The sequence below is a fragment of the Fusarium keratoplasticum genome, chromosome 11, assembly GCF_025433545.1.
Source record: "Fusarium keratoplasticum isolate Fu6.1 chromosome 11, whole genome shotgun sequence".
NCBI lineage: Eukaryota > Fungi > Ascomycota > Sordariomycetes > Hypocreales > Nectriaceae > Fusarium > Fusarium keratoplasticum.
The window spans coordinates 2,114,211-2,130,173 of NC_070539.1; the positions used below are offsets into that span (position 1 = coordinate 2,114,211).

The window sequence follows — 15,963 nt, forward strand, 5'->3', positions numbered from 1 at the left end:
GGAGATAAGATGCTACGGAGTAACGGGTAGCTAAACACAGATCTCGAGCTGACAACGTATCATGGACTTATATCCAGCTGAGGCTATCATGGACCCACGACTCGTGCCTGAAGCCCCAACAGCCCCCCGCGGCTTCCAGCTCATCTTCCGCATCTAGACATACCAGCTTGATAAGCGGAGAAGCCAATGGGCTCAGGTCGGCGCCCTTCCACCGGTCGGACGAAGCAGCCGATGCGGGGGTCGGGGTGTGCTACCGACGGCCGGGAATAGCGCCCTTGTAACTTGGTAATAAGCGGCGGCTCGTCATTGGGCACGGCGTGTCACAAGGGGCACCCGTGCAGTTTAACCTGCCCACTAGCAGCTATCATGAACTAGTTGGTTGACTCGCGATAGTGGCCCACTAACCCAACCCAGCCCCTTGTTGCTTCAAGGAAGGCCATCCAACATTCGCTGTGTGTTGGGACGTGAAATATTCTATCTCAGGGCTTGTTTTAGTGTGGATAGCGGCATCAGTCCCCATTGGAGCGCATATGTCGATAGAGATTATGATGTAGTTCTCTCCCCATTCGTCCCTGTTCCATGCCGGTGCAAAAGGTCCACATCCGTATCTCCAAACTCTCCCCCGCAAACCCTGCATGGGTTTATCCACTTCCCCGGAATCTGCCAAGACTGTGCTGGATAAGAGAGTTGCTTGAACAAGTGTTCAAGGGCCATCCGAGTATATATATCCCGGGCATTGCCTCGGGTTGAAGATCTTGATCAGCCTCGACAACATAATCACCATCCTCACAAGCTACGCCTACTCCCGACTCTCACTGAAGTTGACTTGACCATCATGGCGCCGCCTGAGAAAGTCGTCCCGACCGAGGTCGAGCTTGAACAGCTGGACTTGGATGATCAGCATACTCAAGACCTCATCCAGCGAGCTCAAGCCAGTGATGCAGCTGACCGGCAATTGACGGTGCGACAGGCACTGAAGAAGTACAAGAAGGCTGTTGCCTGGGCTCTTTTCCTGTCCACCAGTCTTATCATGGAGGGTTACGACCTTGTCATTGTTAGTTACCCCAAATCTGATATATGACGAGACTTGATACTGACATGTGGCAAAGATCACCTCGTTCTACGGCCAAACGCAGTTCAGAGAGCGATTTGGTGTCTGGGACCCCAAGACTGAGCAGAAGCAAATCACCCCTGCCTGGCAGTCGGGTCTGTCTAACTCGGCCTTGGTTGGCCAGCTTGCTGGTCTCGTCGCCAACGCCTTTTGCCAGGATAGGTTCGGTGCTCGATACACCATGATGTTCTTCTTGGCATGGATGGCTGTTATGATCGCTATTCCTTGCTTTGCGCCCTCGCTGCCTGTTCTTGCATGGGGTGAGGCTATGTGTGGTGTCTCTTGGGGTGTTTTCCAGGTGAGTTGATCCAACTTGTCAGTTTGCTGGTTGTCAAAGACCTTAAGCTAACATATGTGCGTTCAAACAGACTCTTTCCACTACTTACGCCTCCGAAGTTGTCCCTACAGTCCTTCGACCCTATGTCACCGCCTACGTCTGTATGTGTTGGGGCGCCGGTATCCTTCTCTCCGGTGGTGTCGTCCGTGCTGTAGCCGGCATCGAGGGTGACATGGGCTGGCGACTTCCTTTCCTCCTCCAGTGGATCTGGCCTCTTCCTCTCTTTATCGGAGCCTACTTTGCTCCCGAGTCTCCTTGGAACGCCGTCCGACGAAACAAGCTTGATGTGGCAAAGAAGAGTTTGATGCGCCTTCACGAGGCCAATGTCGAGAGGGAGGCTGAGGTTGAGGCTACGCTTGCTTATATCCGCCATACTACTGCTCTGGAGAGGGCTGAGACGCATGAGGCTAGCTTCCTGGACTGCTTTCGTGGAACCAACCTTTGGAGAACTGAGATTGTGAGTGGATTTTGGATTCAATGTTTGCACAAATGGCTAACTTTTGGCAGAACTGTGTCGTCTGGGCTGCTCAGATTCTCGGCGGCAACGCTCTCGTCGCTTATGGAGTCACTTTCCTCCAGTCCGCAGGCTTCTCCGAGATTGCCTCCCTGAACCTCAACATCTCTCTGTCAGCTTGCTATGTCGTTGGTGGCATCATCTCCTGGTTCCTCTTCCCTCACCTTGGTCGAGCGACTCTCTACATGAGCGGTCTCACATTCCTCTTCTTTGCGAACCTCGTCATTGGAGGCCTTGGATTCACCAAGAGCGAAGGGGCTCAGATGGCAATTGGTATCATTCTGGTGGTTTCCAACTTGGTCAACATGGTCACTGTTGGCCCTGTCTGTTATCCCATCGTTGCCGAAACTCCCTCTGGACGTCTCCGTTACAAGACCATTGTTATTGGAAGATTCGTGTATAACCTCACTGGTCTTGTTGAGCACACCATTACTCCTCGAATGATCTCTCCCCTTGGTAAGCTCCTGCTCAATTGATACTCCATGGCAAACATGCACTGACACTCTGTAGGTTGGAACTGGGGAGCCAAGGCTGGTCTCTTCTACGCAGGCACCAACCTCCTCTGCAACACTTGGTGCTACTTCCGTCTTCCCGAGACCAAGGACCGCACATTCGGAGAACTCGATGTTCTCTTCGAGAACAAGATTCCCGCCCGCAAGTTCAAGTACACTGCTGTCGACCGTAAGTATTGGCCTCTCCTGGTGAGCATGCGACATAAACTGACTCGTAGATAGAATTCGCCCAGTCGCACGACGTCAAAGGCGAAGATGCTGCTTAATTATTCATTAGCCTCTGGCTCTGGTCACGGTGTTGCACACTAATCAGCCGCAAGGGATTGGAGATACATCTTTGCCTTAGATACAGTCATGTAGACAAAAGACCGAGTCCCTTCTTATCTTCAATCTGATCCATCCGTGATTCCGACTTGCCCAGTTCCAGACTCAGCTGCTGAGTGGCTGGAAGCGGCGTGAACTAGCCATCTTAGTCTTGAAGCAATCGCCAGCCACAGTATGAACTAGCGTTGACTGGGCTGGAACTGACTCGGGATATGGAGAACATCCGCGGAGAAAAACGGTTGTTGGGGGTCTCGGGGATTCTCCGCACGCACAAGAGCAGGGCCATCCCTGCCTCCCTCGACAGAAGGGGAACTTTACGAGCATCTCAGCCCGCATCAACTGGAGGTGGTGCCAACCCCTGTAGATGACAAGGTGATTCGCCCGGAAGGGATGTCTTTTATGTAAATCCCTCCCTTGACCGCGTAATTGAGGCTGGGTTGGGCATTTTCCGAGTATTTCCCCAGACGGAAGCTCCAGTGGAAACTGTGGGGTTGGGCTTTATGACATACCAGATGCTTGAAGCCGAGTTGGGCTACTGTGACTTGTCTGGTGACTAGGGTCGGCATCGACTCACGGATCAAATCTGTGGTCATGACGAGGGACTTTGTTGATCAAAGCTTGGCATTGGGCGATGGACTTGGATGTGTATCTCCCCTTGGAATAGACATGGAGATACCCGATAAACTGTATCGTTTTCTTATCTGTCAAACATATAATATCGTCTGACCGATTTTGGCTCTCTCGAATACGAGGTACCATAGAAAGTTCAAGTCGCATCCAAGACCTCTAGCCCACCATCCTCCGCCTCGACTCACTGGCAAGGCTGTGCAGATCTGCTCCATCCCCAACTTACTTTTCTCCTTTGCCGCCAGGAGTATCGAAATCTTGACCACGTTCCAGATCTCACGACCATTCATAGGGGGCCGCGAGAGACGCTCATAGGATGAGTCGCTTAGAGCATTGCGCGGCCCAGCTTTGGCAGCGAATCCCCTCCAGATGTGCTCCCTCGTCGTCTTGTCTAGCTCACGGGAGTGCAGTGTAGTGTAGAATGAACCCTGCTGTTAAATGCTGGGTTTATGGACTTTTCACGGTTCGAGGTCATGATAAGAAGGCCGCGGTAGTATTCGAGCTCTCCTATCGCTTGGTCAATAACAAGTTCAAGGCTACGGAATAGAGCTACTCACCGAAGAAACACGGCAAAAACCTTATTGTGTGTCAGCTCGTTCGAGGATCGTTCCAACAGGAAGACGTCGCACTCGTCAAGCGGGAGGCTATGGCATCCCTAACTCTCGGCCAATTCAAAGATCTTGGGTAGCCTGGACTCGATACTCTCTGGTTGCTGACCGAACTCTGCTGCATTGAGAAGGTAAATGGGTTTGCAGGCCTCTTCGGCTACGGCTTCAGCTATGAGGGTTTTGCCAATGCCTGAGCTGCTGAGCAATAGTATAACAATGCCGAGCCCCTTGCCCTCAACAATGTCATCAAATACGGGTTCGTTGGCAACATGACCCTCCAAAAAGGAGAACATCAGATTCTTGTAGACTGGTGGAAACAGGAGCTTCGAAAAGGCGTCGTTCCAGGGTATGTCAAACAGGTGGTCGACGTCCAATTCGCACCAGAGCCTTGCTTTGAGTGAGTATCCTAGAGCTTTTAGCTGCAAAGAGTAAAGTGCTCGTCTTCGAGATGGCCCGAAATAGAAGTTGGCCATGCATGGAGGGACTATGTCTGTTGACAACTCACCGGAACCCGCTTCATGTCGAACCTGGGCATCGTGATAGAGTTCCTCCTCCGATAGGGTCGCTGAACTTAAATCCGAATCTATGCGAGTGTTGTTCTTGACAAAAATCTGGGTTACAATAGATAGAATCGAGAGATTCAAGTTTACAACAATTATGCGAATGGGAGTCCAAGTATGCCGCAGCATCTACCATGACTCACTCCTTAATCTTTTAATGCAACGTGTTAGCATTAAATTCACTGAGATCACAAATGATGGCTGTCCACTAAATTTATCTGGTTGTCTTTTTTGTCTTTGTGTGTCTGCTCGGGTCGATGAAGGTAACTCGCCCAGAATATGTTCTGTGTTGAACACCTTGGAGGCTATGAAACCTCCTACCTCGTGCAATGAGCCTTGATCTCGCCTCGTCTGGAGATGGTAGTAGGCTAGCTAGATAAACCTCGAGCTCTGTAAGCCTTCGGGTCCGGTAAACTGGTGGACCTTGGTTCTGCGGTCGCATATCCGCATCGTTCTCAGTCACAGCCGACGTACCCTAAATTATCTGAACCGATTCTTTGCACGATCCAGGAGGTAGATTATGAGTCAACCGCCAAATACGAGGGTCTGTCTTATGTCTGGGGAACCTCGCCTTCTCGGCCCCTTATCCTGCTCAATGGGGGCGAGTTCTCTGTTGGAGAAAAGCTTGAGGCCATGTTGAGACAACTACGGCCACGGGATGGACAAGGAAGAGCCCTCTGGATCGACGCAGTTCACATCAATTAGGACAACCGCCAAGAAAAGGCCTATCAAGTTGCATGGATGGACTCAGTTTATAACGAGGCATCCAGTATATTAGTCTGGCTAGTTCTTGAACCAAATGTTCATCTACTTAGAGACGAAACTCAAGCACGCTAGAATCCATTTCCATTCCTATAGGTAAGCTCCCGCCGCTCAAAGCTAAGTGAGTACTAAGTAATAGCTAAGGAGGCCTAAGTTATAGTTAGGGAAGGCTATGCTTAAGCTATGCTCGGCCTAAGATATCTATATAAGCCTACTTTTAGGATCCTATCCCCCTTTAAGGCCAATACTTAGTACCATATATCAAAGTTCTTGTGTAAGCGGATCTTGGGAAGGTCCTAGGAGCTCAGTGGAACATTGTTCGAGTTGGAGGACGAAGCAGGTGCTGATCGACCCTACCAACAGCCGGCATCTAGGCGCGACTCAATGGTGGCAAGACAAGTCTCTACCAAATTGTTATCGTCTCTACTACGGATATCAGTGCTAAAGTGTGTTGACATGGACGATGGTTTCACAACGGAGGGTAGACGCGCCTGCGCGGAAGTTTAGGAGGGGGACATCGAGCACTTTTTACCTAACAAAAGGTGAAACCACGAAGTTTTCAATTCGCGGCCATTAAAGGAGGACCTTGGAAGCCGCTGCGGTTACAGTAGACGTAAAGCCGGAACGTGGTTGCAGAGAGCTTGGCAAATTGGCGAATTGGTAATCAAGGAATAAACGCCGGTGGGATAAGTTACGGAACGGAACCCCAAGTAAACTTTGCAAAAGCATCCGGCCTAGACCCTTGCAGTGTCGGACCGAACCAACTCACTTGCAGTATTAAGCGCGCGCGATATCCATCTAGCCTAGATCATCTATGGTACGCGTCAGCACCTCTCTATAAATTTCAGACCCTCGTGGATCTTGACGCCAGTGACATAGCCCCTGGTCTGTTCTATAGCAGTATAGGCAGCTACTTCTTACTAATGATTTGAGATGTCCTTTAATTATCGTCAAATAGAGTGTGCAGCCGTCCGTAGCATCTTCTAAGTAGCTAGGCACGCTCGGAATCCAATACGGTTAGAGACGATTAGTAACTCCAGTTATTCGGAGAAATATCCACAAATGAGGGCATTCGGCACCCCTTGTCTTGCTGGCCTCTGGCACCCCTGCTTCGGCCTCTTGCAAACCCAGTTTATAAGCTTTAGCCTATACCAGGATTCAGTCACGGGGAGAAAAGCACAACTCTATTCCACACGATGAAGTGCTTCACCAAGCTTATCTGAACAACGGAGCAGTCTCGGAACGACAACCGTGAGAACAAGGGGGGAGATAGCTCCTCCAACCAGAAACGCTTCCGGGTTTTGATATCGGAAATGGGCCGATTACCTTGGTTCAACTGGGAATCTGAGTATGAAGGTCATATACTTTCGTTGCTTATGTGATGGTGATCCGGAAATAGATGGGTAGATCAAATCCAGCCCCTCGCTCATGTGGCGACGCGTATGCACCGGTTATGGCGAAAGAGGGTTTCCGAGAGCTCGACCGATTTCTCAGAATCAGCCTCGTCTAAGCTTGTGGTCTTGTGGCTGTGCCATCTTTCCAATCCTCTTGGCCTTGTTTAGACCATGCCATATTGTCAAGTATAAAGAGGGCCCAGAGGTGACACCTTGACGAGTTTACATTTATCATCAGTCTCTCACTCACTGAGCCTTCGACTTGTTCAACTTATCACGTCAACATTCTCAAAATTGTTACTAGTACGCGATATCACTCGCAATGCCGCTTGTCTCAATGCTACGATGCGCTGGGGCACTCATAGCCACGGGCATGGTGTCCTACGCCACCGCCAAGGGACCACCCAATCGTCCAGGACGTCCTGTTGCCGACTTTGTTTTCCAGAATGGATCCATCTATACCCTTAACGCGGCATCGAGCAAGGTCAGCTCTCTGGCCGTCAAGGACGGAGAAATCATCTACGTTGGTAACGACGCCAAGGTCGCGCCCCTGATCGGGAACGCAACGCAGGTCGTGGACCTGGAAGGCCGCATGGTTATGCCTGGCTTCGTGGATCCGCATATGCACGTCTTGCAAGCTGGGCAGGATCTGCTCAAATGCAACTTCAACTATCAACGACTCAACGTGGAGCAGATTCTCGAGCACTTGCAGACCTGTCTCGATAGCGACCCAGACAGCACTGACGATGACTGGCTTGACGGCGTTGCCCTCAACTACATTCCTCTGGCCCTCTCTGGCGAGACGCTTACCAAGGAAGAACTTGACACTTTGAACACAAACCGCCCCGTCTTTGTTCGTTCCAGCGATTACCATACCTTTGTTCTCAACTCTCGGGCTCTGGCTCTGTCCAACATCACTGCGAGCACTCCCAATCCCCCTGGTGGGATTATCGAGCACGTTTCGGGATCCCAGGAACCATCCGGAGTGCTCCTAGATGGCGCCAATATTCTCATTGCTGGGCCTCCGCGGCCTTCCGAAGAGCAGAATGCCGATGCCGGCCGCGCTGCGCTCCAGATTCTACGCGAGAACGGCATTACAACCTGGCAAGATGCACTGGCGACCAACGAGCACTGGGGTCCGTGGCAGATCATCAAGGAGCAGGGCGAACTTAGCTCGCGCGGGTATTTTGACTACCGCATCCAGCCCCCATCGACGCTGGAAGAGGTTGATGCGGTAGTCGATGAGACGGTAGAGTTGCTCGCATCTCGTAACGACAACACCACCATCGGTCCCAATCCAACGCTGAAATGGCAGTCGATCAAGGCACTCTTGGATGGCATCATGCCCTATTCCGCTAGGACGGCCGCCAATACGGATCCTTACTGGCTTCCTACCAATGGTACAAACGGTACTGTAGAGTGGGCGCCTGACCCGGACGAGTTGGCCCGCACGTATTGGGAGGCCGACATTCTCTCCAAGACCCTCGGAGGCTTGTTCCTTAAGGGGGTCGACGCGCAGCTGCACACCGACGGTGACAGGGCTGTCCACATCAGCTTGGATGCGGCAGAAGACTACCGTAGAGCTCACCCAGACGCACCTCCGATCCGTCTCGCCCTGGCCCATGCTTCCTTGACCTTGGAGGAGGACTGGCCGCGCTTTGCCGAACTTGGCGTTGATGCCGTCTTCAGTTTCCAATGGTCCCAGCTCGCCCCAATGTGGGTGCCTGAAACGCTGCTGAGCCTGGGTGAGTACCGGATGGATAATTTGGACGCGTATGCGCGCATCGAGGAGGCTGGAAGGCCACCTGTATATGGTAGTGACTGGCCTGTAAGTAGCTGGATGCTCCGCCTGTCTTCCACCGCCCTAGCTAACGTTATACTCGTAGGTCGATCCTCTTGACATCTGGTTGGCCCTGAAGGCGGGAGTGACTCGCAGAGGTGACCCGGAGAACCCCAACTCGCCGGCGTCCATCGGCGAAGACTATAGGGGCCCCTTCCCTGGTCGCGGCATCACTCGCGAGTCCGCTCTTCGAGCCATGACAATCAACCCCGCCAGACTCCTACGAGCTGATAAGCAGATTGGATCGCTGGAGAAAGGCAAGGTTGCAGATATCATCGTGCTTGAGAAGAACTACTTCGAAGTGCCGGAAGAGGAGTTGGGTCGGAACCGAGTACTCCTCACCATGGTAGGTGGAGAGGTTGTCTACGTCGAGGATAGTGCGCAGACGACCTTTGCCCAAGAGATCACGCCAAAGTTTCCCAACGACAATGAGGCTGCTGTCAGGATGGCGCGCAGGTCGCTGGGTGGTGTCGGTGGTAGGAATCTGGGTGAAGAAGGGCGCGCCGAGATGGCTAGGCTGATGAAGCGAGGAGAGTGTGGCCACGGTTCGCACGCGCATAAGCATTAGCGGTCTTCTATAGCGGCAGCTATAGAAGATTGATAAAACCTTGGCTATGGTATTTTCCAGCATTGGGTTTTAGCGATGGCCTATGCCAACAACTGTCTTCTTCGTTATAGGGGCTGATGGCTTCCTTTAGATACACTATTATAGTTAAGATTACGGTGTTTTACAGCATTGGGATTTGATGCTGTCATGTGTTTATATGTGTGTTTGATCTCATGTACGACCAAGACGTCATTGAAAAAGAAGAAGAGTTAAGATGAGGAAAATAAAACTAGTAGAGGCCTCCTCGAGGTAGGATTTATATAGCTAGTAGTTCTCAAAAGCTCAACCAGTTCATGCTGAAACTGCACATTATAGGAGTCTATAAGGCCGTGTGCGTTTTACGAGTCCTTGACGACTTCTCCCACTTGCAAACAAAGCTTATATACTACGGGATAGAAAAGCAGCGTCGGTTTAACCAGTTCACAAAAATTCAGATAAGAGAGAAGCTTTCTTGCCCTTTGAAACAGGGACTTAAAAATCTTATTAATTCTAAATTCTCCACCGAAAACGCGGGTGCTTCCAGTCTAGATCTTCAATGCCCTCGGCATCAACGTTGCCCAACGCCGCTTCCGCCTCCCTTTGCCTTGTATCCCTTCCTCTATTATCCCGCTTCATCCACAACAAGGTCAAATACATAACAGACATTATGACGACCTGCCCGGCCAGGTTTATCCCGTTACCAATCGGATAGTCGGGGCCATCGGAGGGTAGAAACGACCACATTGCAATGAGCCCACCAATGTTCCCTATCATAACGTTCCATCCGATCGCAGATGATCGAGCTGTATCGGAAACGACATTGGCAGAGACCTGGCCATTTGACAGAGGCGCGTAGGAAAAGATGAGGGCAGCCACGAAGAAAAAGGCTGCGTACCTCACCATCAAGTCCTTGGATGCGAGGAACATGATATAGCCAACAGCGGTAGGTATCGAGCATAGGGCCAAGAAAATTTGTCGGTTGTCAAGTTTCCAGCTGAAATATGGCACCAGAAGCGTGAAGAAGGCCCCAACAATATACGGTGGCGCAGTATAGAGCTGTTGCTGAACCACACTCCGGTCGCTATAAATTGTGCGTACAATCGTTGGAGCAAACACGCTAAGGCCTTGGACCGTGATGTTATTGAAGAAGAAGGCCACAGAGGTTGCCATCGTCACTGGGTTGATAATACCCCTGAGGAGCTTCTTCTTGTCGATTCGATCCAGAACCTGTGACTGGCTAACCCGCTCGGATCGCAAACGGTCCTCGGCGAGCTTCTTCTCCTCTGCCGTAAGCCAGCGAGCCGTGGCAGGGCTGTCGGTCAAGATGAATAGAGAGATCAGGCCAAGCGCCATGGTGATCATGCCCTCGATGCCAAATATCATCCGCCAGGTACGAAGAGATCCGAAGCTATCCATGGTGAGGATAGCCGACGCAAGCAAGGCACCAAATGCTCCAGCTAAAGCGGCTGTTACGATGTAACAAGCGATTCGGAAGACCAGTTCAGACGCTCGATACCATCGCGAGAGGTAATAGGCAATGCCAGGTAGCATTCCAGCTTCGAAGATGCCCAGAAGGAAGCGAATAGCCATGGCCTGCGGCACGTTTGTCACAAAAGCATTTGCAACTGAGCAGCCACCAAAGAGGATGGTCAAAATCGGCAAGAACCAGCCAGGCCCGATGATCTTGCAGAGGATGTTGGAGGGGATTTCGAATATGATATAAGAGACATAGAACAAGGAAAGGGTGGCGTTGTAGTCGATCCCCTTCATCCCCAAGTCTTGCTCGAAACCGGCTAGACGAGCATTTCCTGGATCCGTACAGATAAGCCCGAGTCCTCTGGGGGAAGACAAAAGGAAACCTACCGATATTTGAACGGTCGATAAAGCAGAATAAGTAGAGGATGCTGACAATCGGCAGGATGTGTAGGTCAATTCTCCTTCGAAGTCGGGCCTCAGCGGCTGGGTCAAGATGAACCTGGGTCGTGTCGGCGGCCGGGGGTAGTTTCCCAACACTAGAAGAAAGAGAGGATGTGAGTAACAGTCGACAAGAATATGAACACGGGACAGGGACATACTCTTCACGCAGGTCGACGGCAGTGTCTGCCTTTGGTGAGTCAGAATCGGTCATGTTGAAGTGGAGATGAATGGTCGTGAACAGCTGTAAGTACGTTTTGAAAGAGCCTGACAAGTGTAGATATTCCAAGGGGGCAGGACCGGGGGTATTAATAAATGCCCATGAGGCATTCATCGGGCTCGATTCAACTCAACATTCGGAACGAGACTCATTCGGCAATAGATTATAGCAGGCCCGGGACTGTCCAAGACAAAGCCACGGAACTAGGTACCGGATTCCGAGACAACCAGCACGGGGAGTAATGTTTCTACTCATTTGATCAGGACAGCCGAGGTTCGTAGACCTAATATCTACCGCACACTTCTTTCAGGGACCCCTGTCACAATAGTCGCAGTCTAAGTTAAACTTTCTGGAGGCGGGGGCACCCGTGGCATCCCGGGAGGGTCTGTGAGACGGCCTGTGACGCGTTGCGTGGATTACGCAAGAAACGCGGGGTGATGAGGCCTAATCGGAGCGCATCCCGCTCGGGATTGAACGTGAGGGGCTGGGTTGGTAGGGATGTCACGATATGCGGCTGAGATTCCTAACAACTGAGTAAGATGATTACCAATCCAAGGTATATATATATTAATGCAGAGGTCTGTCTTGAAAGTTTATCTAAGAGCTGCTAGCGCTATAAGTACTCTGGCCGTGGGGGATCAGGTGCTCATTTCTACCTAACACATAATATCAAGAGCTTTTGTTGGTGTATCACCTCCAACCGAAAGCATTCCAGTTTTCTCAGTGGAAGTTCAACCTAAATTGCAAGTCGCTACGACTGCTCAGAACGAAAAAGAGCTATATTGGATTCCCTGACCCAAGAGCTCAACCGGGAGACGAGGGCGCTGTCCTTTTCGGGGCACCTGTTCCATTGTGCTAAGAGAATTCGGAGAGGGGTATTTGATCATAGGAACCAGCTCTGCTTGCAATCACAAATAAGACGACTCTTCAGTTTACAATTGCGTGTTAGCTTGTAAGTAACGTTCCATATCTAGGCTCTATTGGACTTCCATCTATGATTCTACCAGTTCCTTCAGCGCCGTCAGCTCAGAGTGTTGCCATTCCTTGACTTTACCCTGCCATTTACCAGCGCCACCTCCGCCCTTGATATCTTTGACGACTCCCTTGACTTTAGTCGCCATGTCCTCTACTGCTTCCTTGTCGCCCACAATGACCACTGGGCCAGTACCCTTTGACTCGCCTATGGCAAAGACAACAACATGGCCAGTTCCCTGAACTGTCTCCTTCGTCTCGCCTATAATCTTGTTGATGAAATCCATTCCACCATCGGAGCGATGTACCCATGCATTCTTTCCGCTGCGGATCACTGTGTTGACTCGATCACTCTCATATTTGGCAATCTCAAGCATGAGCTTTCTCTCGACCCTTCGTAACTCTGTCACAGTATCGCACATTGTTGAAGTCTTTGCAAGAACTTCAATCGGTGCACTGCTGGATGACATGAGCTTTGCAATGGAGCCGACGGCGCCAACAGATGCATTGGCGAGTGATACAGCCCTATCTCCAGTCATGAACGAGAGACGACAGTTCTTTCCATGCACCGACTGAGTAGAGCCGATTATGACTAGCGAGACATGAGAAGTTTGAGAGAGATGGGTGCCACAGCAGCTATTGATAATGGTTAGTATTAAAACAAAGAGGTAAACTGGGGAATAAATACGTACGTATTAATATCAATATCTCCAATATGAATCACCCGAACGACGCCTTCAGACTTGTCATAATCTCCAGGAAGTTTCTCGTGCTTGGCGTCATCAGGGGTTTCGACTTTGATGGGAAGATTATCGCGGATGAACTGGTTGCACCGAGACTGAATGCTTTGTATCTCCTCCTCGGTTGGTTTCCGAGGAATGTCAACATAATTCATAGTTCCGGCAGCACCCATACCCCAGCCAAGTGTCTTGAGGCCATGGTCGTTCATCATGATGGCGGAGAGAAGATGTTGGCCAGTGTGTTGCTGCATGTGGTCCCATCGGCGAGCCCAGTCTACCTCTTGACGAATTTTATCACCAGGAGATAGAGGCTGGGGAGAGTAGATGACGCATCGCAGGCCATGTCTTTGAACGTTTTTGATGGGGATTGGGGTCTGATCAGAACCAGATAAGAGAGTGATAGTGCCGTGATCTGAAGGCTGGCCGCCACCTGCGATAGCCAAGTTAGACTCATCCTGATTGACAACGAACGGCTTTCGCACCTTCGGGAAACAAGACAGAATCGGCGCATTCAATCAACCACTCATCTTGAGGAGCAGCCTCCTGTTTCTTCTTCTTGGAGCCTTTGCTAGCTTCTGCCGGTGCCTTGACACACGAAACAACCTCGGTATCGAGAGTTCTGAGATACGAGTCCAACTGGCAAGCCAAGGCGCCGACTACGCGGCCAGTGCTGACTGATTCGGTGACTGCCATTGGTGAGCGGTTAAGTAAAGTTGATGCGGTGAATGATAAAGAACATGTGGTTGAACGCGAGATAAGAAAGATTTTTATTGGCTGACTAAGACGATGTGGCCATTGGTGAGCTAAGACGAAGGAGGAAGGAAAGAACGGCGCGAACTGGTAGACCTGATGTCGCTAGGGGGGATAATGATGTTGATAGTATGGCTGATGTGGGTATTAAAGAGCTCCTCTGGTGTTTCGGTAATTATTGAGGGTGTTTCTCTATTCATCATCGTCGTATTCTTCTTCGTCCTCTTCCTCTTCCTCATCTTCATCCTCCTCGCCTTCATTCTCTTCTTCCTCGTCGTCCCCGTTCTCTTCATCTTCTTCTTCCTCACCCTCTTCCTCCCATTCCTCCTCTTCTTGCTCTTCTTGCTCTTCTTCCTCGGCGGCCGCAGCAGCAGCGGCAGCTTCCCTTTCTCTCCTCTTCTCCTCGAGAGATTGATTCAGCTTGTTCCTGAACTTGTCCATTCCTCTTTTGTTGCCGCTACGCGTTGCGGATGGCATTTTGCTGATTGTGTGATTGTGCTGGTTCTTAGGTGGTCGGCGCTGTGAGACTCGAGTTGGGGTGACAATTTCAGTTGGCCCTTGCTAATAACAATAACCGTCTCTCAAGCTAAAAAAAAAAATATGTGACTTGAGTCTTGATAGGTTTATAGGTTTAGCGATTTGTAGCTGGAGAAATGGCGGGGACGTGAAACGTTGTATTTTGGGTATGAGTGCGTTGTGTCGGAGATGAAGCCACGGCAGGTCGAAAGATGGGGATAACTACGCCAAGATATATCTGCCAGCTGGACGGACTGTGAACGCGATATCTTCTTGCATCTATTCTTAGGCCCATGAAAGGTATTTGATGCAGCTGACGTAGACAGGAGGGGATGTAAGGATATCATCATAATCATGATGCACGCATCACAGCTTGATCGAAAAATGAGTCCCAGTTGGGAAACACTATGGTCCGATGTTGTGTTGCACCGGTACTATTACGAGATTTCACCGGACTGGGGATTATCCCATTGGATAAAACCCTATGGTGACCACTGACTACCAAACAAAGTGGCCAAACAAGCGTTCTTCAGCAAACGATGCTATGCCAGGAACCTCGGACTCGTCTGCCAACAAAGTCCGAGCAGCATGTCACTTTTTAATGCTGCGTCAGCCTCGCTACGGGATTGGAATCCAGGAATGTGGGCGAAGGATGCTGACTGCATCTGACGTATCCTGCGGCGTCACGGTAAAAAGTTGACCCAAAAGTCACCGAGGTCCCTACTGAACCAACAAACCCGTATAAAATATTCAATGAGATTCGAGATGCTTCATCTATCACTTAATGCGTAGCAACTTCTTCCCCAAGTCTTCAGCTGAAACCCCACCCTTTAAGACGATCCCAAAGTCCAGACTCTAGCAATTAATGGCTGTCAAAGTTGGGCCAGCCATATTGAAGAAACCTGGCTTACAAATGGACCACGTTTCTATGGGCCTGGTTTCAGTGGGCTCCCAAAGTTCCTTTCCATTAGGAACTTCCAAGCTGCCACCAACCATGTTGCTGATCTTGACTGTCTGTCACATTCCGTTTATGGTTGTCGACATAACCGATCATCTGATTTTGTCGACTCTTGACACCTAGTCAAGCTTTTGCTGAAGGCCAACATGCACCGTTGTCGCCACTTTCAATACAACTTCAGTACAAGCACTCCTCTTTGGGTTATGACATCGTCCAATCCCTTTCAAGCTTGATATTTCGACTCCGGTGAGCTGTGACTGTTTTATCTGTCGCAGCGCTCCATTGTATCATTCGGCATTAAACCTGGAACAACGTCTATGAATACAGATCGAGCAACCCGGAGCGGAGTACCGCGCTCCCTGCATCTTCCAAAGTCCCTGGCCTCGGAACCCGCGGAGTGCGGCTGATGGATGAAAGAAGTGGTGAGAAGATTTGTCAAAGTCCTCTTGCATATTACACAGCAGCTCCTATGGGAGGCTTTGTTCAATGGTTAAGCGTCTGGTTCTTGGCTAGTTGGGCTATAGTTAACAGAAGAAACCTGCCTTGCCTCAGTCCATCCCAAAAAACTGGGCCCATTATGCCTAATATGTGTCCATTGCACAGCTGGAAACGGTGTGACGTGACTTTTAACCTCTTAATTCGCGCGGGACTTCGGCTGTTGGCATCCCTGCCTGAAGTTCAGATCTTAATTCTCGAGACTGGACTCGACCTCCCATGT

The 15,963-nt window shown here is 50.5% G+C and overlaps 3 protein-coding genes and 1 pseudogene across 4 annotated transcripts, besides 1 other annotated feature; 2 read left to right on the forward strand and 2 right to left on the reverse strand.

Annotated features, from left to right (window-relative positions):
• The first annotated feature begins 793 nt into the window (after window positions 1-793).
• Window positions 794-2,740, forward strand: NCS57_01351900 (annotated as a pseudogene). The gene is made up of 6 exons: window positions 794-1,054; window positions 1,110-1,409; window positions 1,480-1,905; window positions 1,956-2,418; window positions 2,473-2,643; window positions 2,697-2,740.
• Window positions 794-2,740: a sequence feature.
• A 4,331-nt stretch (window positions 2,741-7,071) lies between these two features.
• Window positions 7,072-9,157, forward strand: NCS57_01352000 (Amidohydro-3 domain-containing protein; the record flags this gene model as incomplete). The annotated part of the gene is made up of 2 exons (XM_053063152.1): window positions 7,072-8,577; window positions 8,636-9,157. The coding sequence occupies 2 exons, from the start codon at window positions 7,072-7,074 to the stop codon at window positions 9,155-9,157; spliced, it is 2,028 nt and encodes a 675-aa protein (XP_052908047.1).
• Window positions 9,158-9,685: 528 nt separating this feature from the next.
• NCS57_01352100 (MFS domain-containing protein) lies at window positions 9,686-11,303 on the reverse strand (the record flags this gene model as incomplete). Its single annotated transcript, XM_053063153.1, has 2 exons — window positions 9,686-10,983; window positions 11,039-11,303. 2 exons carry the CDS (start codon window positions 11,301-11,303, stop codon window positions 9,686-9,688), a joined length of 1,563 nt encoding a protein of 520 aa, XP_052908048.1.
• A 998-nt stretch (window positions 11,304-12,301) lies between these two features.
• Window positions 12,302-13,714, reverse strand: NCS57_01352200 (AA-TRNA-LIGASE-II-ALA domain-containing protein; the record flags this gene model as incomplete). The annotated part of the gene is made up of 3 exons (XM_053063154.1): window positions 12,302-12,917; window positions 12,974-13,451; window positions 13,504-13,714. 3 exons carry the CDS (start codon window positions 13,712-13,714, stop codon window positions 12,302-12,304), a joined length of 1,305 nt encoding a protein of 434 aa, XP_052908049.1.
• Between the last annotated feature and the right edge of the window lie 2,249 nt (window positions 13,715-15,963).